General features: G+C 41.0%; 1 protein-coding gene across 1 annotated transcript in view; it reads right to left on the reverse strand.

Moving 5' to 3' along the window:
• Positions 1-17,023: 17,023 nt before the first annotated feature.
• APOB (apolipoprotein B) overlaps positions 17,024-21,729 on the reverse strand; it is a 38,087-nt gene continuing 33,381 nt past the window's right edge. Inside the window, exons 27-29 of the mRNA XM_075708128.1 lie at positions 20,878-20,992; positions 19,955-20,138; positions 17,024-18,850 (exon numbers count right to left, since the gene is read on the reverse strand). Of these exons, the coding sequence (XP_075564243.1) occupies positions 17,024-18,850; positions 19,955-20,138; positions 20,878-20,992 (2,126 nt within the window). The remainder of the gene's footprint in view (positions 18,851-19,954; positions 20,139-20,877; positions 20,993-21,729) is intronic.

Consider the following 21,729-nt stretch of genomic DNA (forward strand, 5'->3'; position numbering starts at 1 on the left):
CGGTGTTGTACAAGACTACCTTTGTCATATGTTTGTGGGGCCAGAACTAGATACCTTGCTGAATTCTACCAAAACTTGATAGGTTAAAAAGCACCAAGAGACTTCACACCACAGCAGTGACTGCAGAGGCCTGACAATGACAGAAAATCATAGCCTGTGCAACAAATATAGTAAGTGTTGTTCTTCAGAAGCCCAACTTGCTCTTCTGGTATTCAGGATCCCTTAATGCCATTGAACATTCCAGATGTGGATTCCAGACTGCTCCAGTTCTGAAAGTATGCTTGGCTTGACCAAACATGGGGGGTTTTATTCTAAATAGAGATGTATTCATTTGCAGTCATCAAAAAATGTATATTTATGGAGGAAAGTTTGGGCGCAGCGTGCCAACACACCAATTATGAGTGTGTAGAGTAAAGAGGTACTGTCAGGCTGCATATGTTTTAAATATCTAAATTCAGAGACCAGAATACATAGGGACAGCAGATGGATTAGTGACACATTCAGAAAACTATGGGTACATATATTCTGGTAAATTATATAGTGTGAAGGCATGGGCATAGGCACTGGAACTTACTCATCCACATTATTCAATTGTTAGAACAGTCCTTGGTGTGGTTTTGGCCCAGATCAACTAACAATCTCCCAAACAATTCCTAGGTATGGTATGTGAGTTAGTACAGGCCAGGGACCACTGCCAGTAGGCAACACACAGGCGGCTTGTCCTGTTCTAGAGGTTAAGAGAGTTTAATATTATGGATGTGATCACATTGTTCCAGATGGCTTGATGGCCCTGACACTGTTTAGTTTACTAATATAGATGTAACCTTTAGGTTTTTATACTCATCCACTTGGACCTGTGACTCACATACGCCAAACAAGCAGCTGTGGTGATTTAAGATGTTATTGCACCTGAGCTCTTTGTTACTGGCTCTTGCTGGAGGTTGCTGACCCCACTGTAGGGCTGCCAAAAGTAATGTACTTCAAGTGTTTTAGACCAGTGAAGGTCAAGCCACGATGTGAGGTCTGTACATGTACTGAACATGGGGAAAAGACCGGTTTAAGAAAATTCTTCCTCCTTCAATTACATCCATGTATTTATAAGGTCTTAGCTAAGGCCAGAGGTCTCATTGGAGCCATCGCTGTCTCACTCTTCAGCACATGATGCCCTTAATCATGAGTCATCTTTTGGATAATACCCCTTTCTTAAAGCTACTATTTGGCTTCCATGGGCTGCACTGCTTTTCCTGAATCTGTGCTTTTCTGACTGGTATTGCACAAGAGTTTTGCACCCTAAAATCTATACAGCAAGGATATTTTCCCCAATTACAAACACACTTGCTTTTAGAGGCAAGTTAGCTTTAAACAGTTCAATGTCTGTTCAGTTGTGCCAGGCAGATTTGTTGTGAACAGAGCTTCCATCTGCCTGTAGGACTATGGTGGGGTACAGAGATGGTAGGCGGTGTGGTATTCCCTTTCCCATGGCTGTGAGGAACCTCCAGCTGCCAGTAGGACTATGATGTGGTACTGACGGGGGCTCTGTGTGTTTTCTTATATCTTAGGTCATTTTCCTTTTAGAAAGTTGCAACACTCTGTCTGAGTGGCAGAGGCTGTGGTCTCCTCATTTCCATATCCAGGGCTGCAGCTGTCAAAGACAGGAATATCAGCAACTGGAGCAGCCACCCTCCATCTCCATGGAGAGCCCTTGCCTCCTTGCCTGGCGGTGTCCCAGCCTCATGTCAAGGCTGTCCATCCCACATCTCCCTGATAGCCAGGAGCCCACTGTGACAAGGCCACTTCATCATCAGGGATGGTGCCAGGAGATCATGTGGGGCCCAGCCAGCCCTTGGCTACCCAGGATAAAAGGGTGGCAAGCTCCCTCTGCCCATGGCTCTGGGGAACTTCCAGCTCCCTGCAAGATCATGATGGGGTACAGGTGGGGTACTTCTCTGTCCTGTAGAGCTTTGACAGCTCTCCAGAAGGAGAGGTCAGGAGCATGCTGTGGTCTGGTTGCATCCCTGTCTGTGTGTCCAGCTGTAATGCATAGGACAAGCAAAAAAGGTGGAGCAGCCACCTGGCTCTGCCCCGCCCTCCCCTTCCTGCCCTTGCTCACCCGGCCAGCCTGCCAGCTTGTCTGCCAGCCTGAGCTGGCACAGCCCTTTTTATACACACTGGAGCTGCTTGTGTGAGCAACCCACCTGTGACATGGTCACCACCCATGTTCTACCTGCTGTGACATGGCTGCTTCATCACCAGGGTGGTGCCAGGAGCTGGTGGCTGCCTGCTGTGACATGGCCATGACATCACCAGGGCTGGTGTATCACTGTGACATGGCTATTATCTTCTACCACTCAAGTGAGAAGAAACAATCAATTAATAATAATAAACAACAACTGATAATGCCAGGAAGGTAAATTAAGTAGCTGTAGCAGCAATTTAAAGAACAGCAGCTCAGCATAGGTTAAAAGAGAATTAAAAGCAGCAGGTCCTATCCTGTCCAATTTTAAGCACTTGTGCTGCTGCTTGCTGTTGAGATTTCTGGGTTTGAAGGTTAAATTCTGGAAGAAAAATGCTTGTCAGTTTAACTGAAGGTATTTCCCACCTTTGGACTTAAAGACACATCCACTTCCAAACCCTGCATCTACAAGTTACTGATGGCACTGAGGATGTTTCAGTGTGAACCGCAAGACTCACATCTTTCTCTCCCTGACATGAACCAGAGATTTTGCGAGGGACTGTCTTGTGCTATGCACTTCAGTGGGACACTAGAACAAAATACATAAGTTAGCTTCCATCTCCTGGGTTCACTGCGAAAGTGTTGCATCCTCTTTAACTGACAGGACCAGAGGCAATGGGCATGACTGAAGTACAAGTGGTTCCTTCTGAATATCAGGAAACACTTTTTTACTGTGGGGCTGACTGAGCACTGTCACAGGTTGCTCAGGGAGGTTGTGGAGTCTCCCTCCTTGGAGATATTCAAAAGCCATTTGGACATGGTGCTGAGCAACTGGCTCTTGGTGGCCCTGCTTGAGCTGGGGCGTCGGGTGAGATGACCTCCAGAGGTCTGTTCCAACCTCAACCATTCTGTGATTCTGGTTTTGTGAAAGTATTTAACAAACAGGGGCATGGTCTGACAGTCACTCAGTGTGCCTTTTGGCAGCCAGATCAGTGGCTTAAGGGGTAAAATAAGGAGAAATCCCCCATGGCTTTCTGCCAGGGCAGTATCTGAAGGAACATGAAAAGGACATAAACAACTTTGAATACAAGTGATTGAAGCAATTACAGCTCTCTGAAAAAGGTTCCCAAACTCTGGTGTGCATATTGCAGTTGGTATACATATTGCAGTGCTACAGACACTCCTAAAAAGATGTGCATGTATGCATGAATGGTCTTTTTTGTGTGTTTTTTTCCCCAGAGAGCATTATCCCAAAAAACCTATGCTTCACAACCTGGTATCAGAATACAAGTTCAGAGATAAAATTAATTGGGCATAGGCTGCTTGTTGGGCTCAGAGTCTTCTTGATTTCTTACAGTGCCTCTTCAGTTGGAGAAACACAGAGCAGTAAATGTAATTTAAAAGGCATCCTCAATGTTTCTGACTTCCTTAGCATCATAGCACATGCCATTCTTGTCCTCCAAAATATGTGGGGAAAGTGTGGTCATCTCACACAGTGCAAAAGGACAGCTGCTGGTTAATGGTTCTGCTAATCACAAGTGCATTCTAATAACAAACAAATTCTACTACTTCTTATTTTAAGCCAAGTTTATGTGTTTATTTTAAGAACAAAGGCCCAACTGCATAAAGTATCAGTGTTGCTCTAACCAAAAAAATTATAGACATCCCACCCCTCCCTTCCCCAAAAGAAAAAAGAAGCTTTATCTGGTTGACTGCAAGAGGCACATTCTTAGATTAATCTCAAAAAGGCATCTAATGAGTAAGAGGAATGCATTACGTCAAAAAAAAAAAGAACACATTTATTGGCCTATCTTTTCCCAAAAAACGTTTCTACATGTGTTGAACATAAACAACAGCAGCAAAGCAGGGAGTCTATGACCACAAAATGTAGTGTAGGGCAATTTTCTGTGACTTCCAATGTGAGTGGGAAATGTGAACTTCCTCCACTTAGATTACACTAAATAGTTTTGGGAGCACAAGAAGTGCTGAAGCTGAAGATTTTCGTGTGGCTGGGGCATTCATCACTAAGCTTTTCTTTGAGGAATCTGTGCCATTAAATAGGTGTGAACTCACAGCCTTTCACTTTCCTGGGGTGCTTACAGAGTTTAGGTGTTACCATGGAATTGAGGAATTCAGGGTGGAAGGTACCTCTGGAGATCTTCTGATCCAACACCCTACACAAAGTAGGGCTAACTTTGAAGTTATAGTGAACTTTGAAGTCAGATGAATTTGCTTGGGACTGTGTCCATCTGAGTTCTGAACATCTCCAAAGAAGGAGATTCCACAGCCTCTCTGGGACCTGTGCTGGTGTTTGATCACTTACAGGGTGACTCTTTTTTTCCTTCATATGACTTTTATGTATTGCTTTTTGTCTTCTCGCTCTGAGAAGAGCTTGACTTTGTCTCCTCTATAACCACACAACAGGTCGTGGAAGACAGCAATAATGTCTCTCCTTAGCCTTTTCCCCTTAAGACTCAACAAACCCCTCTACATCCCTCTTGTCCACATGCTGTGTGCTCCAGCCCCCTGACTAGGTTGCTGGCCACGGCTGAACTCACTCTGGTATGTCCATGGCTCTCTTTCACTGGGGATCCCCAAACCAGACACGGTAATCCAGATGTGGTCTCACAAATGCCAAATAGAGGAGAAGGATTTCTTCCCTGACCTGCTAGCTACAACTGCCTAGTATGCAGTTATCCTTCTTGGGCACAAGACCATACTGCTGACTTCTGTTCAACTTCTTGTCCACAAGGAGAATACACATAGGTAGATATAACGTGTAAATGTATATATTATACATTGCATATTACATATTATATCTCTATATATCCTAAAATTTATCCTCCCCAATGGAAAAAAGTGTGCTTAAAAAAGTTCTGTTGCAACCTTATCCATAGTGGAACAAATGGGCTATCTGCTAACTACATTATGGTGGATATCAGTAATCACTATGGGAGTACTCGACTTCAGAAACAGAGACTGGCTGCACACCAGATACAGAGCAGAAGTGGAGACAGGGTGAAGAGGCAACTGAGCTTAGCATCAGACTTTCCAGTATGTGCTGACTTTTCGGTATCAATCTTTGCAGGCTATGCTTTTCTACTTTAAACACTTTTTTGTTGCAATTATTTGGTTTTTTAATGGAAAAAAAAGTAATGTAATTTTATTAAATAAATCATCTTCTCCCTGTAATATTGACTAGTTTGCATGCCTTGCTAAACATTAAACCAGATGAAATGGGGCTTGGTTAAATACGGTTAAGTGGCATGCTTTTTGTGAACTGTAAATGAGATAACTGTTTGTTATTTTTAAACAAATGTTCACCCGTAAAAAGAAACATCTCTATTAGACAGAAAAGTGACTTCACAAAGGTGCATTATGTGGCAGCCAAAAACTGAAACGGGTGGCAGATTATTTCCAAAGTTAAAAGTTTATGGCAAAACCACGATATAAATTAACTGCTAGCAGCCGTTGAGTCCATTCCTCGGATCATTTATCTGTATGAGAGTGTTATATGTTTGATGCCTGGTATGTATGATGGTTTTGGGGTGGACTAGAGTGTTTCTGAGTGATTTAGCACATGAAATCAACTCCAAGTTTCTAAAACAATAAACATGATGATAGGAGAGAGAAGTCAATACATGTATCTTGATTTCTTGTTCCTCTAAGAAGGTGACACGGCCGACAGCCCAGCTGAAGTGCCTTGACGCCAATGCACACAGCATGAACAACAAACAGGAGGAGCTGGAAGCCACTGTGCTGCTAGAAAGCTATGACCTAGTTGCCATTACTGAAACTTGGTGGGACGAATCCCATGACTGGAGTGCGACTATGGCTACAGGCTGTTCAGAAGGGACAGGCAAGGAAGGAGGGGCAGAGGTGTTGCCCTCTACATTAAGAAATGGATAGAGTGTGAAGAGCTGTCTCTGAGGAATAGCCATGAGCAGGTTGAAAGCTTATGGGTAAGAATCAGAGACCAAGGCAACAAAGGGAACCTTGTGGTTGGTGTCTACTACAGGCCACCTGATCAAGGGGAGCCTACTGACGAAGCCTTCTTACTCCAGCTACAGGAGGCATCACGCTTGCAGGCTCTCGTCCTGCTGGGGGACTTCACCCACCCCAACATCTGCTGGAAAAGTAGCATGGCGAGCTATGGGCAATCCAGGGTACTCCTGGAATGCATTGAGGATAACTTCTTAAGCCAGGTAATAGACAGCCCTACCAGAGGGGATGCGATACTGGATCTGTTGGTCACCAATGCAAGTGACCTAATTGGTGACATCAAGGTTGGAGGCAGCCTGGGCTGCAGTGATCATGCACTGATGGAGTTTGCAGTCCTGAAGGATATGGGTCAGGTGAAGAGTAAAGTCAGGATCCTGAATTTTAGGAAAGCAAACTTCCAGCTCTTCAAGGAGTTAGTCAATAGAATCCCCTCTGAAACTGCCCTCAGGGACAAGGGAGCAGAACAGAGCTGGCAGATCTTTAAGGATGCTTTCCATAGAGCGCAAGAGCTCTCAATCCCCAGGTGTAAGGAATCAGGAAAGGAAGGCAAGAGACCAGCATGGATGAGTCGGGACATATTGGTCAAACTAAAGGGCAATAAGGAAATGCACAGGCAGTGGAAGCAGGTACAGGTGTCCTGGGAAAAGCACAGGGATGCTGCCTGGTTATGTACGGATGGGGCCAGATAGACCAAGGCGCAGCTGGAGCTGAACTTGGCAAGGGATGCAAAGAATAATAAGAAGGGCTTCTACAGGTCATGTCAGCCAGAAAAGGAAGGTCAAAGAAAGCGTACCCCCACTGATGAGCAAGAATGGCAAACTGGTAACAATGGATGAGGAGAAGGCTGAGGTACTCAACAACTTCTTTGCCTCAGTCTTCAGTGGCAAACTCTCCTCCCACACCTCTTGAATGGATGGACAGAAAGATGGGGACTGGGGGAGCAAAGTGCCTCCCACTGTAAGAGAAGATCAGGGTCGAGACCACCTGAGGAACCTGAACATACAAAAGTCTATGGGAGCTGATGAGATGCATCTCAGAGTCCTGAGGGAATTGGATGGTGTAGTTGCCAAGCCACTCTCCATGATATTTGAAAAGTCATGGCAGTCAGGTGAAGTCCCTGGTAAGTGGAAGAAGGGAAACATTGTGCCCATTTTTAAAAAGGGAAGAAAGGAGGACCCTGGGAACTACCAACCTCTGTGCCTGGGAAGATCTTGGAGCAGATCCTCCTAGAAGCTATGCTCAAGCACATGGAGGACAGGGAGGTGATTTGAGACAGCCAGCATGGCTTCACCAAGGGCAAGTCCTGCCTGACCAACCTAATGATGGCCTTCTATGAAGGAGTGACTGCCTCAGTGGACAAGGGAAAAGCAATGCATGTCATCTATCTGGACTTCTGTAAGGCCTTTGACACAGTCCCCCACAACATCCTTCTCTCTAAATTGAAGAGATATGGATTTGATGGGTGGATTGTTCGGTGATGAGGAATTGGTTGGATGGTCACATCCAGCGAGGAGTGGTCAATGGCTGAATGCCCAGATGGAGACTGGTGACAAGTGGTGTCCGTCAGGGGTCTGTACTGGAACCAGTGCTGTTTAATATCTTCATCAATGACATAGACAGTGGGATTGAGTGCACCCTCAGCAAGTTTGCAGACGACACCAAGCTGAGTGGTGCGGCTGACACACCTGAGGGATGGGATGACATCCAGAGGGATCTGGACAAGCTCGAGAAGTGGGCCCATGTGAACCTCATAAGGTTCAACAAGGCCACGTGCAAGGTCCTGCACCTGGGACGGGGCAACCGCTAATATCAATACAAGCTGGGGGATGAAGAGATTGAGAGCAGCCCTGTGGAGAAGGACTTGGGGGTACTGGGGATGAAAAGCTGGACATGAGCCGGCAATGTGCGCTTGCAGCCCAGAAAGCGAACTGAATCCTGGGCTGCATCAAAAGAAGCGTGGCCAGCAGGTCGAGGGAGGGGATTCTGCCCCTCTGCTCTGCTCTGGTGACATCCCACCTGGAGTAATACGCCCAACTCTGGGGTCACCAGCACAGGACAGACATGAACCTGTTGGAGCGGGTCCAGAGGAAGGCCACAAAAATGATCAGAGGGATGGAACACTTCTCCTGTGAAGATGGGCTGAGAGAGTTGGGGTTGTTCAGCCTGCAGAAGAGAAGGCTCTGGGGAGACCTTATTGCAGCCTTTCAGTAATTAAAGGGGGCTTATAAGAAAGATGGGGACAGACTTTTTAGCAGGGCCTGTTGTGATAGGACAAGGGGTAATGATTTTAAACTAAAGGAGGGCAGATTTAGACTAGATATAAGGAAGACATTTTTTTACAATGAGGGTGCTGAAACACTGGCACAGGTTGCCCAGAGAGGTAGTAGGTGCCCCATCCCTGGAAACATTCAAGGTCAGGTTGGACGGGGCTCTGAGCACCCTGATCTATTTGAAGATATCCCTGCTTATTGCAGGGGGGTGGACTAGATGACCTTTGAAGGTCCCTTCCAACCCAAACTATTCTATGATTCTATGATTACAGTGTGTCTATCTATTTCATGGTCTTCAGCACCATTAGAGTTATTAGATTATCTCCAGATCATGAATTAGTTTTATTCTGACCACTCCATTGAAACATAGAGAAGTATAATTCCCATTTTACTGCCGGAAAACTAATACATGAGGAAATGAGGTGGTTGAATCATGCAGTAGATCCAAAACTGGCCTAGGAACTGAACCCCAATCCAGAATGTGAACCATTAAAAATAGATCCTGTCTCTATAATGGGTGATATGTTGTAAGGGTAATCAGACATGGGGTGTATATTAAGAAGATTTGTAGGAAGCAGAAAGATAGTGACATTGTGTAGAAACCTTAAGAGGGAAGACATAGAAGTCCAGATGACATACACATACACATGGCCACAAAGGAGTCACCAGGTTGTTACTGGGCTAGCAAAATATCAACAAACTTTTTTAAAACAAAATGTGTTTCTAAATTGACTGGAAAATTTGAGTTCAAATCTTTTGGAGGAGGAACTGGCCAATGTTGAATAAGATCAACCATATCACTTCACAAAATTGTACATCAAATTCATCAGTGCATTTCAGCTAAAAGGAGAAAAGAATTCAGTCAAACTGCCTCACTGCAACATTTAAAAAATATAACTTTCTGAGTTTGTGTTTAAACAAAAATTGAACTTTAGATGATGAACTTGGTGGAACACCATTGGTGAAGTTGCTGAGTTAATGGGACCTGAGTGGGAAGAGTTACGTCACCTAACTGCTGACAGGCATGTTGGGAAGACTTGGCTGGCTCGATGTGCTGAAATGAAGGGGATGACCTAAGGATTAAGGATTAGCTTTGGGCTTTTAACTTGACAGTAATGTACATTGTACATGTGCGTGTGTTTGCATGGATATGTGCACATATAGACAGATGTGTCTGAGAGAGAGACGAGGTGGGGTTTGTACTGCTGTAATGCATTTGACTTCATAGCTTTGCGTATATGGGCTATGTGTGAGGGATGTGTGTTCCTTCAAATTTGGCTGGTTTTCTGTTCTGCAACTTTGAAATGAAATGCTTTTGCATAACTTTCCATATTGTTTGTAAGTAGTTGTACGCCAGTCATTACCATAGAGAAAAACAAAAGCTTATTAAAGAAACATATATAATAAAAAATGAGAAAGAGCATTATGGAGAGACAAACAGCCTGCTAACAATCTGAAATGTCTGTCTGAAGTGTCATACAACACAAAGGTAGAAGGTGTTTGTGAGACCCTTTTTTAATTAATGTCACCTTGAGAACATTTAAAGGTAGTAATCTTGAAATAAATTAAATTACCACCTGTGCTGAACTTCAGAGACATTGCTACCACCTCTCCACTTTTCTTCCCTTTTTTGCAGCGTAATGTGATGCAGACTGAATGGGAGTGTGACGTGTGAGGGAGTGAGCATGTACCTGGGAAATGGGGATTTTGTAGCTAAATGCAGAAGCTTGATTGGATTGCCTTAGCATAGGGGTCTAATAGCATCTTGTTCTTGGCTTTGGATCTTAACTGCCTCTCATGCTAGCCACTGATTTAAAACTTAAGAATAGTAAAGGCTTTAGAAGGAAAAGAAACATGGTGTTTCAGAGTCACTGGTGGGTGTTATGTGGGGATGTTTAAGAGACTGGTGGCAAAACAGTATATTAGTAGATGGAGTGATTTTTGGGGGGTCCAGCACAAAAACCTTCCATACATGAAACCTAGCAATAGAGCTATAATTACCAGTACTTTCAGAGCAGTGGTAGAGTCAAACACAAGGGCATCCATAAAACACTTTCTACAGAAAACAGTGCTGAATAAAAACACTATCAAGCTTTTTAGAAAAAATGTCCTGTAATCATAGTAAATACCAGAAAAGGTACTACTGCAAAATAATGAGTAGGTGTATGTTCACTTTTTTCCTTGACTTGGCAACAATACTGGAATACATCTTAACTGTGGCAGAGGTAGTGCTAGCAGGGGTAATGTGTGGGGGAAGAAAAGCATGTTATGGAGCTAACTATTTGCTTTCCATAGACAAAGCTGTACACAAACCAGAGCAGAATATTATCTCTGTAGGAATAACCAGGTTGCCCAGAAACCCAGGAATCCCCAGCCTCTTTCAGTATAACTTCCATAATTATAGGTGGCAGGCAGCACTCCAAGAGTTGCAGGTGTGTTACTTTTCCCCATGCATCTCCTTGATTAAGACAATCTTTACTCACCCCAGTGGCTTCCTCTAAGTATCTGACCATGCCATTTGTAGGGTAGATGTAGTGAGCATTTTCATTTTGTATGCTCTCTCTGCAGGTCCATTTGGTACATTCCTTGCTTCAGACTAAGTCTCAGGTCCCCCCCATGTCTATACTGCATATGGCTTTTGGTTCCAGTCAGAAACAACCAAAATTTCCCTCTTTAAGGAAACTTCGACACAGAATAGAGAATTGTTCCAAGTCCTGTTTTCCACAGGCTACATAATGTTTGAGCTTGTTCATATCACTTGTTCAGAGACCAGAACTTGGTCCTTGACTCCCAAATGCAGTGTAGATTTATCCATAAATGCAAGATTGTTTCTAGCATGTCCTCTTGAAATCATTTGCTGGGAAATCAAAATGAGGTTATAACTTGTGGTGGGTCTCTGCTTACGGCAAACACATGGCAAATTCTTCACAACAGAAACGTGGTGTAAGCGTCTCGCCTGACCTTTGTTACTTCCATAAGTTGGTGGTGGTACCGCTGCTCAGTGTGCTTGATCCTCTCACTCTGCCAATGCTCAGACCAGCAGATGACCCTTCTCCAACCATTCTGAGAGGATCTAATGTTGTTGTTTATTCTCCTAACAGCTACCAAAATCACACTGTCAGAATATAAATGGTAAGAATCATAGCATGCTTTTGTGGTCAGTTCCCACATGCTGGGAAAGCGTCCATGGATTGGTAAGGCAGAGGGGTATTTCTGTCTAAATTGACATGAATAACACAGAAGAGGAAAGATGCAGGACTGGCTGAGAAGATTTCAATTGCTGGAATGCTTCATGGGAGTTTAGGATGCTTGCAAAATGAGTATGGACCAGATAAAGAGTACAAGACATAGTTGTGAGGAATAATAGCATGAGCCATGAAGAATTTGTCCTACATTGTTACCTACACTACCCCTTGATTTTGCAAACTTATATTCATGTAGGTACATACCCAGTATTATAGGACTGACTGGCTGGTTGTGAACACAATCACATATCCAAATGCATGGCAAGCTCACAGAGAAAAAATACTTTAAGGAAGGTAAAGGCAAAGGCAGGCTTTGGCCCATCCCCACTGCAGAAACATTCTCATCAGTAAGAGAAACAGTGAGGCACTACTCCTTGTGCAACAGTAGGTGAACGAAAAGGTTTCCAACACTGTAGGTTAAAGCAGGTTTGAAATCCCCTGGACTCACAAATTCTGGTGGGCCTGGAACCATGAAATATTAAAGAGAAATTAAGGAAGATTTCTGCAGAAGATGGTCCAGGGTGATACAAGTGAGTATCACAGGCACTGAGGGTCAAAGGAAATTATGTATTATACCAAAGAATAATATCAGATAGCTGGCAGGTAATACCGTAGGAACTGTCCAGTTTGCTAGGGGTTTTGTGTGTTTTATGTATGGTTAAGGATGAAGCTATTTGCTGGAGAGAAGACAGCTGGAATGGAAACATGGTGGAAGAGCTGTTGTGATATCTTACTGTCAATCTAAAGACAGAAGTTCAACCCTCCTAGCAAACTTGCCCTGACACCTACTTCCCCTTAGTTCAGCCATGACTGGTTATCAGGTTGCTTGAACTGGAGATAAAAGATGGATGGACGTGATCTAGTTTGCCTTGACCACACTATTTCAATTTCCTGCTATTGAAAGGTGCCTTCGTCACACCAGTTCAATAGCATTCAAAACTTCTGGCAGTCCTCTAACTGGACTGTTGAACGGTGGATATAAAGGTTTGATCAGAAATACACTGGTATGTACATGTGTGGCGTTTGATGCTGCCAGAACAGTGGTAGGCTAGTGACAGGAAGTATTCAGATTGGTGATTGCATCTGAGTTTGGCATTGGGGCCTATGCCTCATGGTTGCAATCATAACGATACTGATAGTGCATTTACATGCAGGGATACCATTAAACTTCTCTGTCTTTGTATAATGATGTATTAGAATGATGATGAAGTCAATTGCTTATGGACCATTCACCAAAGGGTAAGTATGGTGTTAAGTACGGTAACCTAAAGCCATATCAGTTTAGTCACAGAGTAACTCAGGCTGGAAGGGACCTTGGGAGGTCTCCAGCACAAGCTCCTGCTCAAAGCAGGGGCAACCTTCAACTCAGACTGGGTTGCTCAAGACTTTGCCCGGTCGGGTCTTGCAAACCTCCAACATACGCTTTTGTTCTACAAGGTCCCATTTTCTCTTAATGCCTTGGATGGATAATCGAATGAGGAAAAGGGTGATGAGAAGTATATGGATATTTCTATGTTTAAGGCATGGGACCAGAACCCAGGATTCTTGGCCCTGGCAGACTTTCTCTGTGCTACTAGGTAAAACTGGGTAAAAATATATAAAGAAGCTCTGGTTAGTGTTGCACAGGCAACCTTCATTCTGGCCTGTCTTGAATTTGTTGGTGATTAATTTTCCTGTCTGCATGGTTTTTCAAAGATATTTTTGTGTAGATTTTTATAGACAATAATATAGCCTTTGTCCTACAAGATCCCAAAGTGCTTCTCAAGTTATACACCTAACTGGCCAAAGCCTACTCCTGCTGAGGCCAATAGACATTTTGCCATTGATTTCATTTGGGCCAGGATTTGGCTGTGTAGAAATGGAATACAAGCAATTCTGTATGTCCGTATGGCCTTTAATAAATTCTGGTTTCCCACCTGAGCAATAAATCTGCCAGCAGAAGAGTAGTACAAAATTTGGTGTCACTTACTGAACAAGTAAATGTTTCAATATAAACTTTGTAAGGTATCAATAGGCCATAATGACAGTTGCTCTAAAAGTATCAATAGCATAATTTAGAGCCAGAGGTGGATGATGCACTATATGGTGTCTGTGGATGTGGATGTGTGTGTAGAATATCTGTATATGCAGGAAATTATACATGTATTTTTAAATCACTTAATAAAAGATCAGCTCTAGTCAGTTGCATAATCTAAAATTCTGGAACATTTTTGCTGTCCTACGTCTGCAAAAGTTTTTCATTTAGGAACACACACGTTTCTTGTCAATGTTATTTCTACAATCACTTAGTTAGAGCAGGGCATATTGTTCTCTGAATTTCTTGTTAAAATGTTTCACTTAATTAAACTTTTACAACCAGTTCTGCTCTATGTCTGATACTTGCTGTAAATTATAAAGAAAAGCCCCTCTGGCATTTATGAGAATTCAGATGATGAAGGCTATAGGAAGAAAAAAAAAAAGAAACAGTGTCTCTGAGCCCCAGATAGTTGCTGATTCCCAGTTATCTCCCACACAATTCAATTTAATGAAACATAATATTTTCTTGTTATATAACCTAGACTGAAAAAGAGGCCAAAGTAGAACTAATAATATTTCAAATGATTATGTTGCAAAAGTTTCATAAGTAGAGTGAATTGCAGCATAATTTGAATAATTGTGGGTTTGTCTACATTTCCATAACATATTACATGGAAAATAAGGATACACATTGCTGGAACCTGAAAGAAAAACAAACCAACAAACAAACAACAGGAAAAGCCATGGAAATTTAAGTTATGCCTGGTTGTATGTGCCTGTGGGACGTACCTATGCACACATGCAAACATACACGCCCCTTCCTGTGTCAAAACATTGCCAGAGTTTCAACGGGGTGCTTGAGATGACCTCTCTGGTGTGGAGATTTAACAACAGCTAAGTTCCAGCAAGATCTCATTTTTGAGAGCAATGTTCTGCTTCCAGGCCCTCCCAAAACCAACTGTGAGATGACTGCAAGATGGCTGTCACATCGATTACAGGATTGAGAGCTTTAATCCAATTGGCGGCAACGCTGCTATGAGACTTGGAAATCTCCTCTAACCTCTAACCACAGTTTAGTGTGCAAACTATTGTGTTTGCTCTTGGGAAGCTTCACTCTTGCCAAAGAGAGCCAGTATTTATGCTATTTGGCATATTTATTATTCAGTTAACCCATTCCTTATAAGTAAATCCTTTTTTAGAAGGTATAACCTTCCCAAGAACTATGGGTGATGGACAGGAATAAATAGCCATGAGGGGGAAAACGAAAGAAAACAAAACTTTAAATCTCTCCTCTCCCATAACTTTTATAATTTCTTCTATTGTCCTTTGTTTCGCAGGGCTATTTGTCATGATGAAGGGAAGCAAGAAACAGACAGTGTCTGAGAAATCTGGTTGTGCTTAAACATTTGTGAAATTCAGGGAAACACGTTGTGCAATCTGACATCAAATAAAGATCAGATGACCCATAGGCTTCAGTTTCCTTGTAAAAGAAGGTGAAAGGGCTCTGCAGCCAACATCTCTATTTGCTGGGATACTCAGTAGAACATGTAAACAGGGATTTTTACACCTCTGGTTCCCCCGGGCAGGGTGACATACGCAGATTAGTTCTATTCAGAATGAAAACTCCTTATTTTACAGTTCACAGGAGACTAATCCATCTCTTTATCTGAGAATTATTGCTATATTTGTGATGGCTGAAAGCTCTAAAGAGAAAGTGGATTTACCTTAGTTTCTAAGAGATGCCCGCTCTCTGCTGACAGCTAGATAGGCGTGTGTATACTACTCTGCTTGTCACATTCTGATTTGGGGGTTAATGTAGCTCATCTGATAAAAATCATTACTGGAAGACTTACTTGGGTAATAATATTATCTGGAAATAGGGATATCAGAGTCGTATAGCCCAACTCGCTCTGAGATCTGGCTAAGATCGGTGTGGACCAGCTGTGGAGTCGGGAGCATTATTGCTGCATAAACTCAACATTGGCACAGGGCTCTCCCGTTTCCAGGACCTGAGCTAGCATCTCTGCATGGTGCTGCTCTTTGCTGTAAATATGTATCTGCTGCCACAAAACTTGTTCTGGTATTTGTAAACTGGCGCTCCATTGTTTCATGTACGTAACCAATCATACCATGGGATGAAACCAGACTCTCTGTTTTCCCATTAATGAACAAGCAACAACCATATTACAGAGTGAACTGATTGTATCAAAACAGACATGTACACAAAATTTTTAGTGTTGTTTGTTAAAGAGTTTATTCTCAAAGAGGCAACATCACTTCAGCTTGAGCATGCCTTTCTCAACGACTATCTATACAGTATTCCAACAGCTGAAAATAAACCATAACAGGTCCACACATTTTCCACTCAAAAATAGTCCTATTTTGTGAGTGAATTCTTCAACATTATTTAAATTCATCTTTAAATCAAGAATTCATTTAAATGAGGTCTAGGCTTCAGCCGAGGAGACTGAGGGGAAAACCTTTTGACTCCCATCATACACAGTGATGACAGTGAAACTTTGACAGTTAACTAAACTCGCGCTACGTAGAAGTTAGACAATTTATGTGAAATCAGAAATATCATGGGGAAACAGGTAAAAAACCCCTGTATTTCTGAATCATAAATTAGCCAGTAAAAAGAAAACCCATCTAAAATTCTTGGCATAGTTTTCTGAAAACTGATACATACATAAATTTATTTTTCTTAACAGAACATTGGCATTATTATCAGCAGTTTTCCAGGAGTCAGGTTTTTATATATGTTTATATTTCTATGTTCTTTTTCACTTTGATGTTATTTCCAGAATTCATTCATTTTTTTTCTTCATATTTTTGTACATGCTCTTTTCCTCTTCTTTTTCTCCCAAACTTGTCTATGAAGGTATTTCTATCCTGGGAAATAGATGTGTTTCCGAGTCGTTCTTCAACTGGCTTATGGATATGACCTTTTTCTTAAAACCTGTTTATTCTATGTATTCCATAGCTTTTCTGACTATTTACAATATGTATTGCACATTATTGGCTTGATCCAACATTCAGTGAAATCAAAGCAAAGACTTCCCATTGACCTTGACAATTGTTGGATTAAGCCCTATGGTCCAAGTAAAAGTAGCTGTAATGAATGACACAAAAATGTAATAAAGAACTCATTTATTGGCTTATTAAGCTTATTAAAATAACCTAGTGTAGATTATTCAGTTTTCATTTACAAATTCAGATTCAAACAGTATCTACCTGAAGCTCCAGTATGCTGATTGCTGTTATTTTTAAATACATTGTGGTACAAACTTATTACTTCTCCTCTTCTGCATGTCCATTCAGGTCTTCATGCGCTGCTGTATATTTTCCATAATCTGCTGAAGACTCAGTTGCTCAGTGGCAAGCTGTTCATCAATGAATCTTTGCATTTCTTCCCATTTCCTGGAGCCTTGCTCAATGCCTTGTTGAATCAGTGTGCGTGTTAGTTCCACTTTTTTTCTGAGTGCCTCTTGGCTTCTTTGGGGCATTTGGTAAATGGACTGCCAGTCAAATGGCTTGGGCACATCTATTCTGAGCTCTCCTTGACGAACAGCTATATATGGCTTTATGCTCTCGGCTGTTATTTGCTCAAACCAGCGAAGAAGCTCTGAGATATATTGCAGGAAGGCAGAGTAATTTTCTATAGTTAGATCAATTAACCTTTTGGCCTCACTGATTAGCTTTTCTTGGGAATGACTAAGCTGCCCATAGATCTCCTGGAGCTTTTCTTTGACTTGCTTGTTATGTTCATTGATTTTCCTCTTAGCAGCTGCAGACCAATATAGGATTTTTTCCTGAGCAGCAACAGAGAGCTCCATGACCTTCTGTTTTCCTTTTCCTTCAACATCAGTTATAAGGTCATAATATTCCTGGCTGTAGTTTTCCACCAATTCTCTTACTTGGTCTGTCAGGTGTGTAACTGAGTCAGCAAGATCTCCAACATACTTGTTGTGCCAATCTACTAACGTATCTATTAGATTCTTCAGCCATCCTAGTACCTTGTCTTCCACTGCATAGTATTTCACTGACCATCCAAGTGTAGTTGGGTCAAAATATTCCTCCCGCAATGCCTTTACATAGAGGAGCAGCTGGCGCAGATTTTCTGAAAGGTCCTGGAATATCTTCTGGCTAAAATCTTTAAACTGCGAAATGTATTTTTTAACATCTTCTGCCAAGGATCTCAGTTTCTGTGCATAGTCTGAAGCCATTGCATCTTTGTACATCCGTTGTGTTTGGACTTTGATGTCTTCAAAATTTTTGGATTGCAAGCTTCTAACCATTTCTTCTGTCTTCTGAAAAACTTGTTGCACTACTTGTTTCAATTCCTTAAGCCTTCCTGCAAAATCAGCTTCCTGGAGAGTAGCAAATGTCTGCCTGATTTTTTCCTGCAAATGTTTCAGCATTTCTTTAATTTGATCAAGTACATTACGACCTCTAAGAATTGTTTCAGAAGCAGGAACTTTGACTTCCAGCTCATTGATAGCTGCAATCAAGGCATCAAAGTACTCCTGAAGTTTTGAAAGGCATAAATCAGCATTTTTTGCTACCTTCTCTGTAGTCATAAGGTATATTTCTTCACCAGTGTACTTTTCAGACAGGCCAGGGACCTGGAATTTTGTGGTCTTCAGGAATTCAATGACTGAGTCAATTAGGTGTTTTATTCTTTTGTGATACTCTTCTATTATGTCAATTGTAGCATCCAATAGCTTTGTTTTTATTCTTTGATAGTCAAACTGTTCAGCTTGATCTGCTGCTTTTTGATATAGCTGTTTAGCTTTGACCTTCATCTCCTGGTATTTGCCAGAGGCCTCATTGGCAGCTGTGCGAAGCTGAACATCTATTTGATCTATTTGTTTTACAGCAAATGAGTATGCTTTGTCAGCATTACTCTGCATGATATTCTTCATCTTTAAGGTGGCAGCACTAATTTCCAGTCCCATATGCTCTTTATGATACCGATTAACATACCTATAGACTGCATTTGTCATTTTAGGTACTTTTTCTTTTAGACCCAACAGCAAGTCTTTGGCAGCATCCTCTTTCCAGTTGAATTTCATTTGAATCAGGTCAGGTTTCTTGAAGGATATCTCACTTTTTAATATGTCAATGTCCTTCTGAGGAGCAGACTGAAAATAAAGAACAGGATAAGAAAAAGGTAGCTTGTATATAAAACAAATCCAATATTATTTATGTATTTCAACATTCTCATTTTGCATCTTTAATTTTATTATATATTAGGACAAATACATTACAATTTTTTGTCTACTGTGTGTTTGCTCTCATCTTGAAAGGTTATTTTGGAAGAAATTATATTGTATCAAGCTACTTTGTGCCTCTTCAAACAGTGGGATCAGAACATACCTTAGTCTGGTCTTTTTTAAAATTTGACTGCAAATAAGATTTTTCCTTTCTTTGTATTAAATGCCTATCATGCCTCATAAGGCATGTGAATTACTTGGGAAAATGAGCCTTCTACTCATTCTTGAAATTGTTTGAAGTGAATTCAAAAAGCATTTTCTTCATGTGAAAATATTAGAGGATTTCATTTTGTAATCATTTAAATCAATGAGACAATTTAGAGAGGTACTCAGAGTAATTAAAGATCCTCGAATGAGAATCTATTTACATAAACAAATTTTCCAGTTTTCAGTAGTAAATAGTGAATAGTTGCTTGTGATTCCTAAATTAGTGTATTTTTTTGGAAGGTAAGATTTCAAGTTTGAAATTGTTGTACTATGCCAATAATAATAGCATGTTTTGTTAGCAAATCTAGTAAGGTTTTTAATTCTCATAACGTATTGTGATATATTAATGGATTGAAAAAGACACTCTACAGATGGTCTGACCTCTTCCAGTGGCCTGATTCCTGTAATGGCCACTTTTGTAGTAATTATATGTAGCCTGATGGGTATACATTAAACCTGATGGGTAGCTCATCTAAAACTGGCTTTGTACTTTCTTCACTTTCAGTGGCATGTCTTCCTGATTATAGGAAATGGCAAAATTAACTGTGTGGAGGAGCTGAAACAGCCTCTTCACACAGATGCTACTTTTAGTATTGGAAAGGCCAGCGCAGGAAACAAAAACTTTAATTACTGATAATATACCTTTTCTTTGGACAAAGGGTGGTTAATTTGTGTCTTAACATAAACATACACAAACTTTAAAAGGGAACTTTTCCTCTGACCACACCCAACCATTTTGCTTTTTATTGCTTATATCAAGCTTACCCGAGTTCGGTAGTAAACTTTTGCTGTGAGAATGTCAGTGTCCATTTCAATTACATAGCCCAAGGTCCCAGCAGAGGGTGAAGATACTGAGCAGGATAAGCTCCTGTCAGTCTCTTGATAATGTATATGAACATCTGTAAAAGTTGGGCTGATGATGTCTAGTGATGCAGTGTTGTCCATGACTCTACAAGAACAGTGAATATACAGCTATGAAGGAATGCACAAAGCACAAGCCCAGTATGTCTAAATACAATACTACCTATTATTTTTTATATATATATGTCATCAAGTGAAAATGTAGGGTTTTACTATCCACATTTCTTAGAATTTAGCCTAACACATGCAAAATTTCGCTCTAATCTTCCTGTTTAGATAAAAGTATATTGAGCTCTGTTGATAATTTTCATTAAATTAGGGCATCAAAACAAGTTGAGTCTAGAACTCAATTGCTGACTGCAATTTTTTCCACCAACATAAGTATAGGCAGTATTTTTTATCACAGACTCTGTCCCTTGGATATATTAACACAACACTTGCAGATCAAAACAGGCAGTTAGAAGGCCAACGCCATAATCCCTAGTACCAGCACAGGTAAACAAAAATTACTCTTTAATGGCTTGTGGTGACAGAGGGTTCCAGTGAAAAAAACCCCAAACCTGTGTTGATGGTCAGATCTAGAACTGCTCTGACTATAAAATAGTGTGTTCATATCTCAGCAGTTTTCTGAAATAGGGCTGCTGAGAAAAGCTATTCTAGAAATGCTGAGAGAGAACAGCTTTCCAGCTATCAGGCACAGCTGATAATGACAGGGTAGATACACAGGTTCTTATTAATTACAGCAAAGCACTCTGGGGCATTAGAGATCAAACCAACAATACATCATTGGCAATTTTGTCTATTATATTATTAGAGCAACTCCTTACCTAATTCCCGAAACAGTAAGATCTTCCTTGTAGTTTGCGCTCATGTCACGATGTGAAAAGCTGCCAGTTGTCTTCATAACAAACATGCCTTCTTCATATTTGTAGTTTGAAACAACTGTGAAAAAGGTTTAAAATGTGTGTATTTCCAAAACTTACCAGCAAGCAAAACAAAATACATACCCAGTTGTATGTTAGATGGCCAGTTGTGGGGTGTTTCAGTAACATGTAAAATTATGCATCAAGAAACTGAATGCCCGTAATGCCCCAAATAAAAAGATATGAAAATATTTGTTCAACCAGAGTATTTTAAAATTCAATTTTTCTCTATATTTAGAACAACATAGATACAACATTTTTCATTCTTGCAGATCATAAACAGAGATTCTAATTTCTTGGGAGTTCAGAATTTTATTCTGATGTATATTTGTAGTATTATTTTAAAGTCTAGAACTCAATGCTATATGGGACTCCAGAGTTTTCTGAGTTGAAATAATATTTGAAATCAAATACGCTTAGTTCTTAAGGAAGAACATAGGTATTTCTTTGTCTGAAGTGAAAAAAGATAAAAAGTCAGATAAAAAGTCAGCCTGCCTTCTCTCCTTTACATGTATTATCATAAGTAATAGGAGAATGTTATGTTGTTCACAATTCAAAGTAAGAAACCACTACAGAGAAAAGAGATCTTTTCCATTTTTTTCACAGTATACTATTAGTTATACAAATATCTAGTCATTAGCCTTCAGGGTGACTGACTGAGACTCTAATAATAATTTATGAAAAAATGCTGCTGATGATAAATGAAGTATAATCTAATGTTAATGCTAAATAGACAGCAACACCTTCATATGCAAA

This window comes from Pelecanus crispus, chromosome 3, assembly GCF_030463565.1.
Source record: "Pelecanus crispus isolate bPelCri1 chromosome 3, bPelCri1.pri, whole genome shotgun sequence".
In the NCBI taxonomy this organism is placed as follows: Eukaryota; Metazoa; Chordata; class Aves; order Pelecaniformes; family Pelecanidae; genus Pelecanus; species Pelecanus crispus.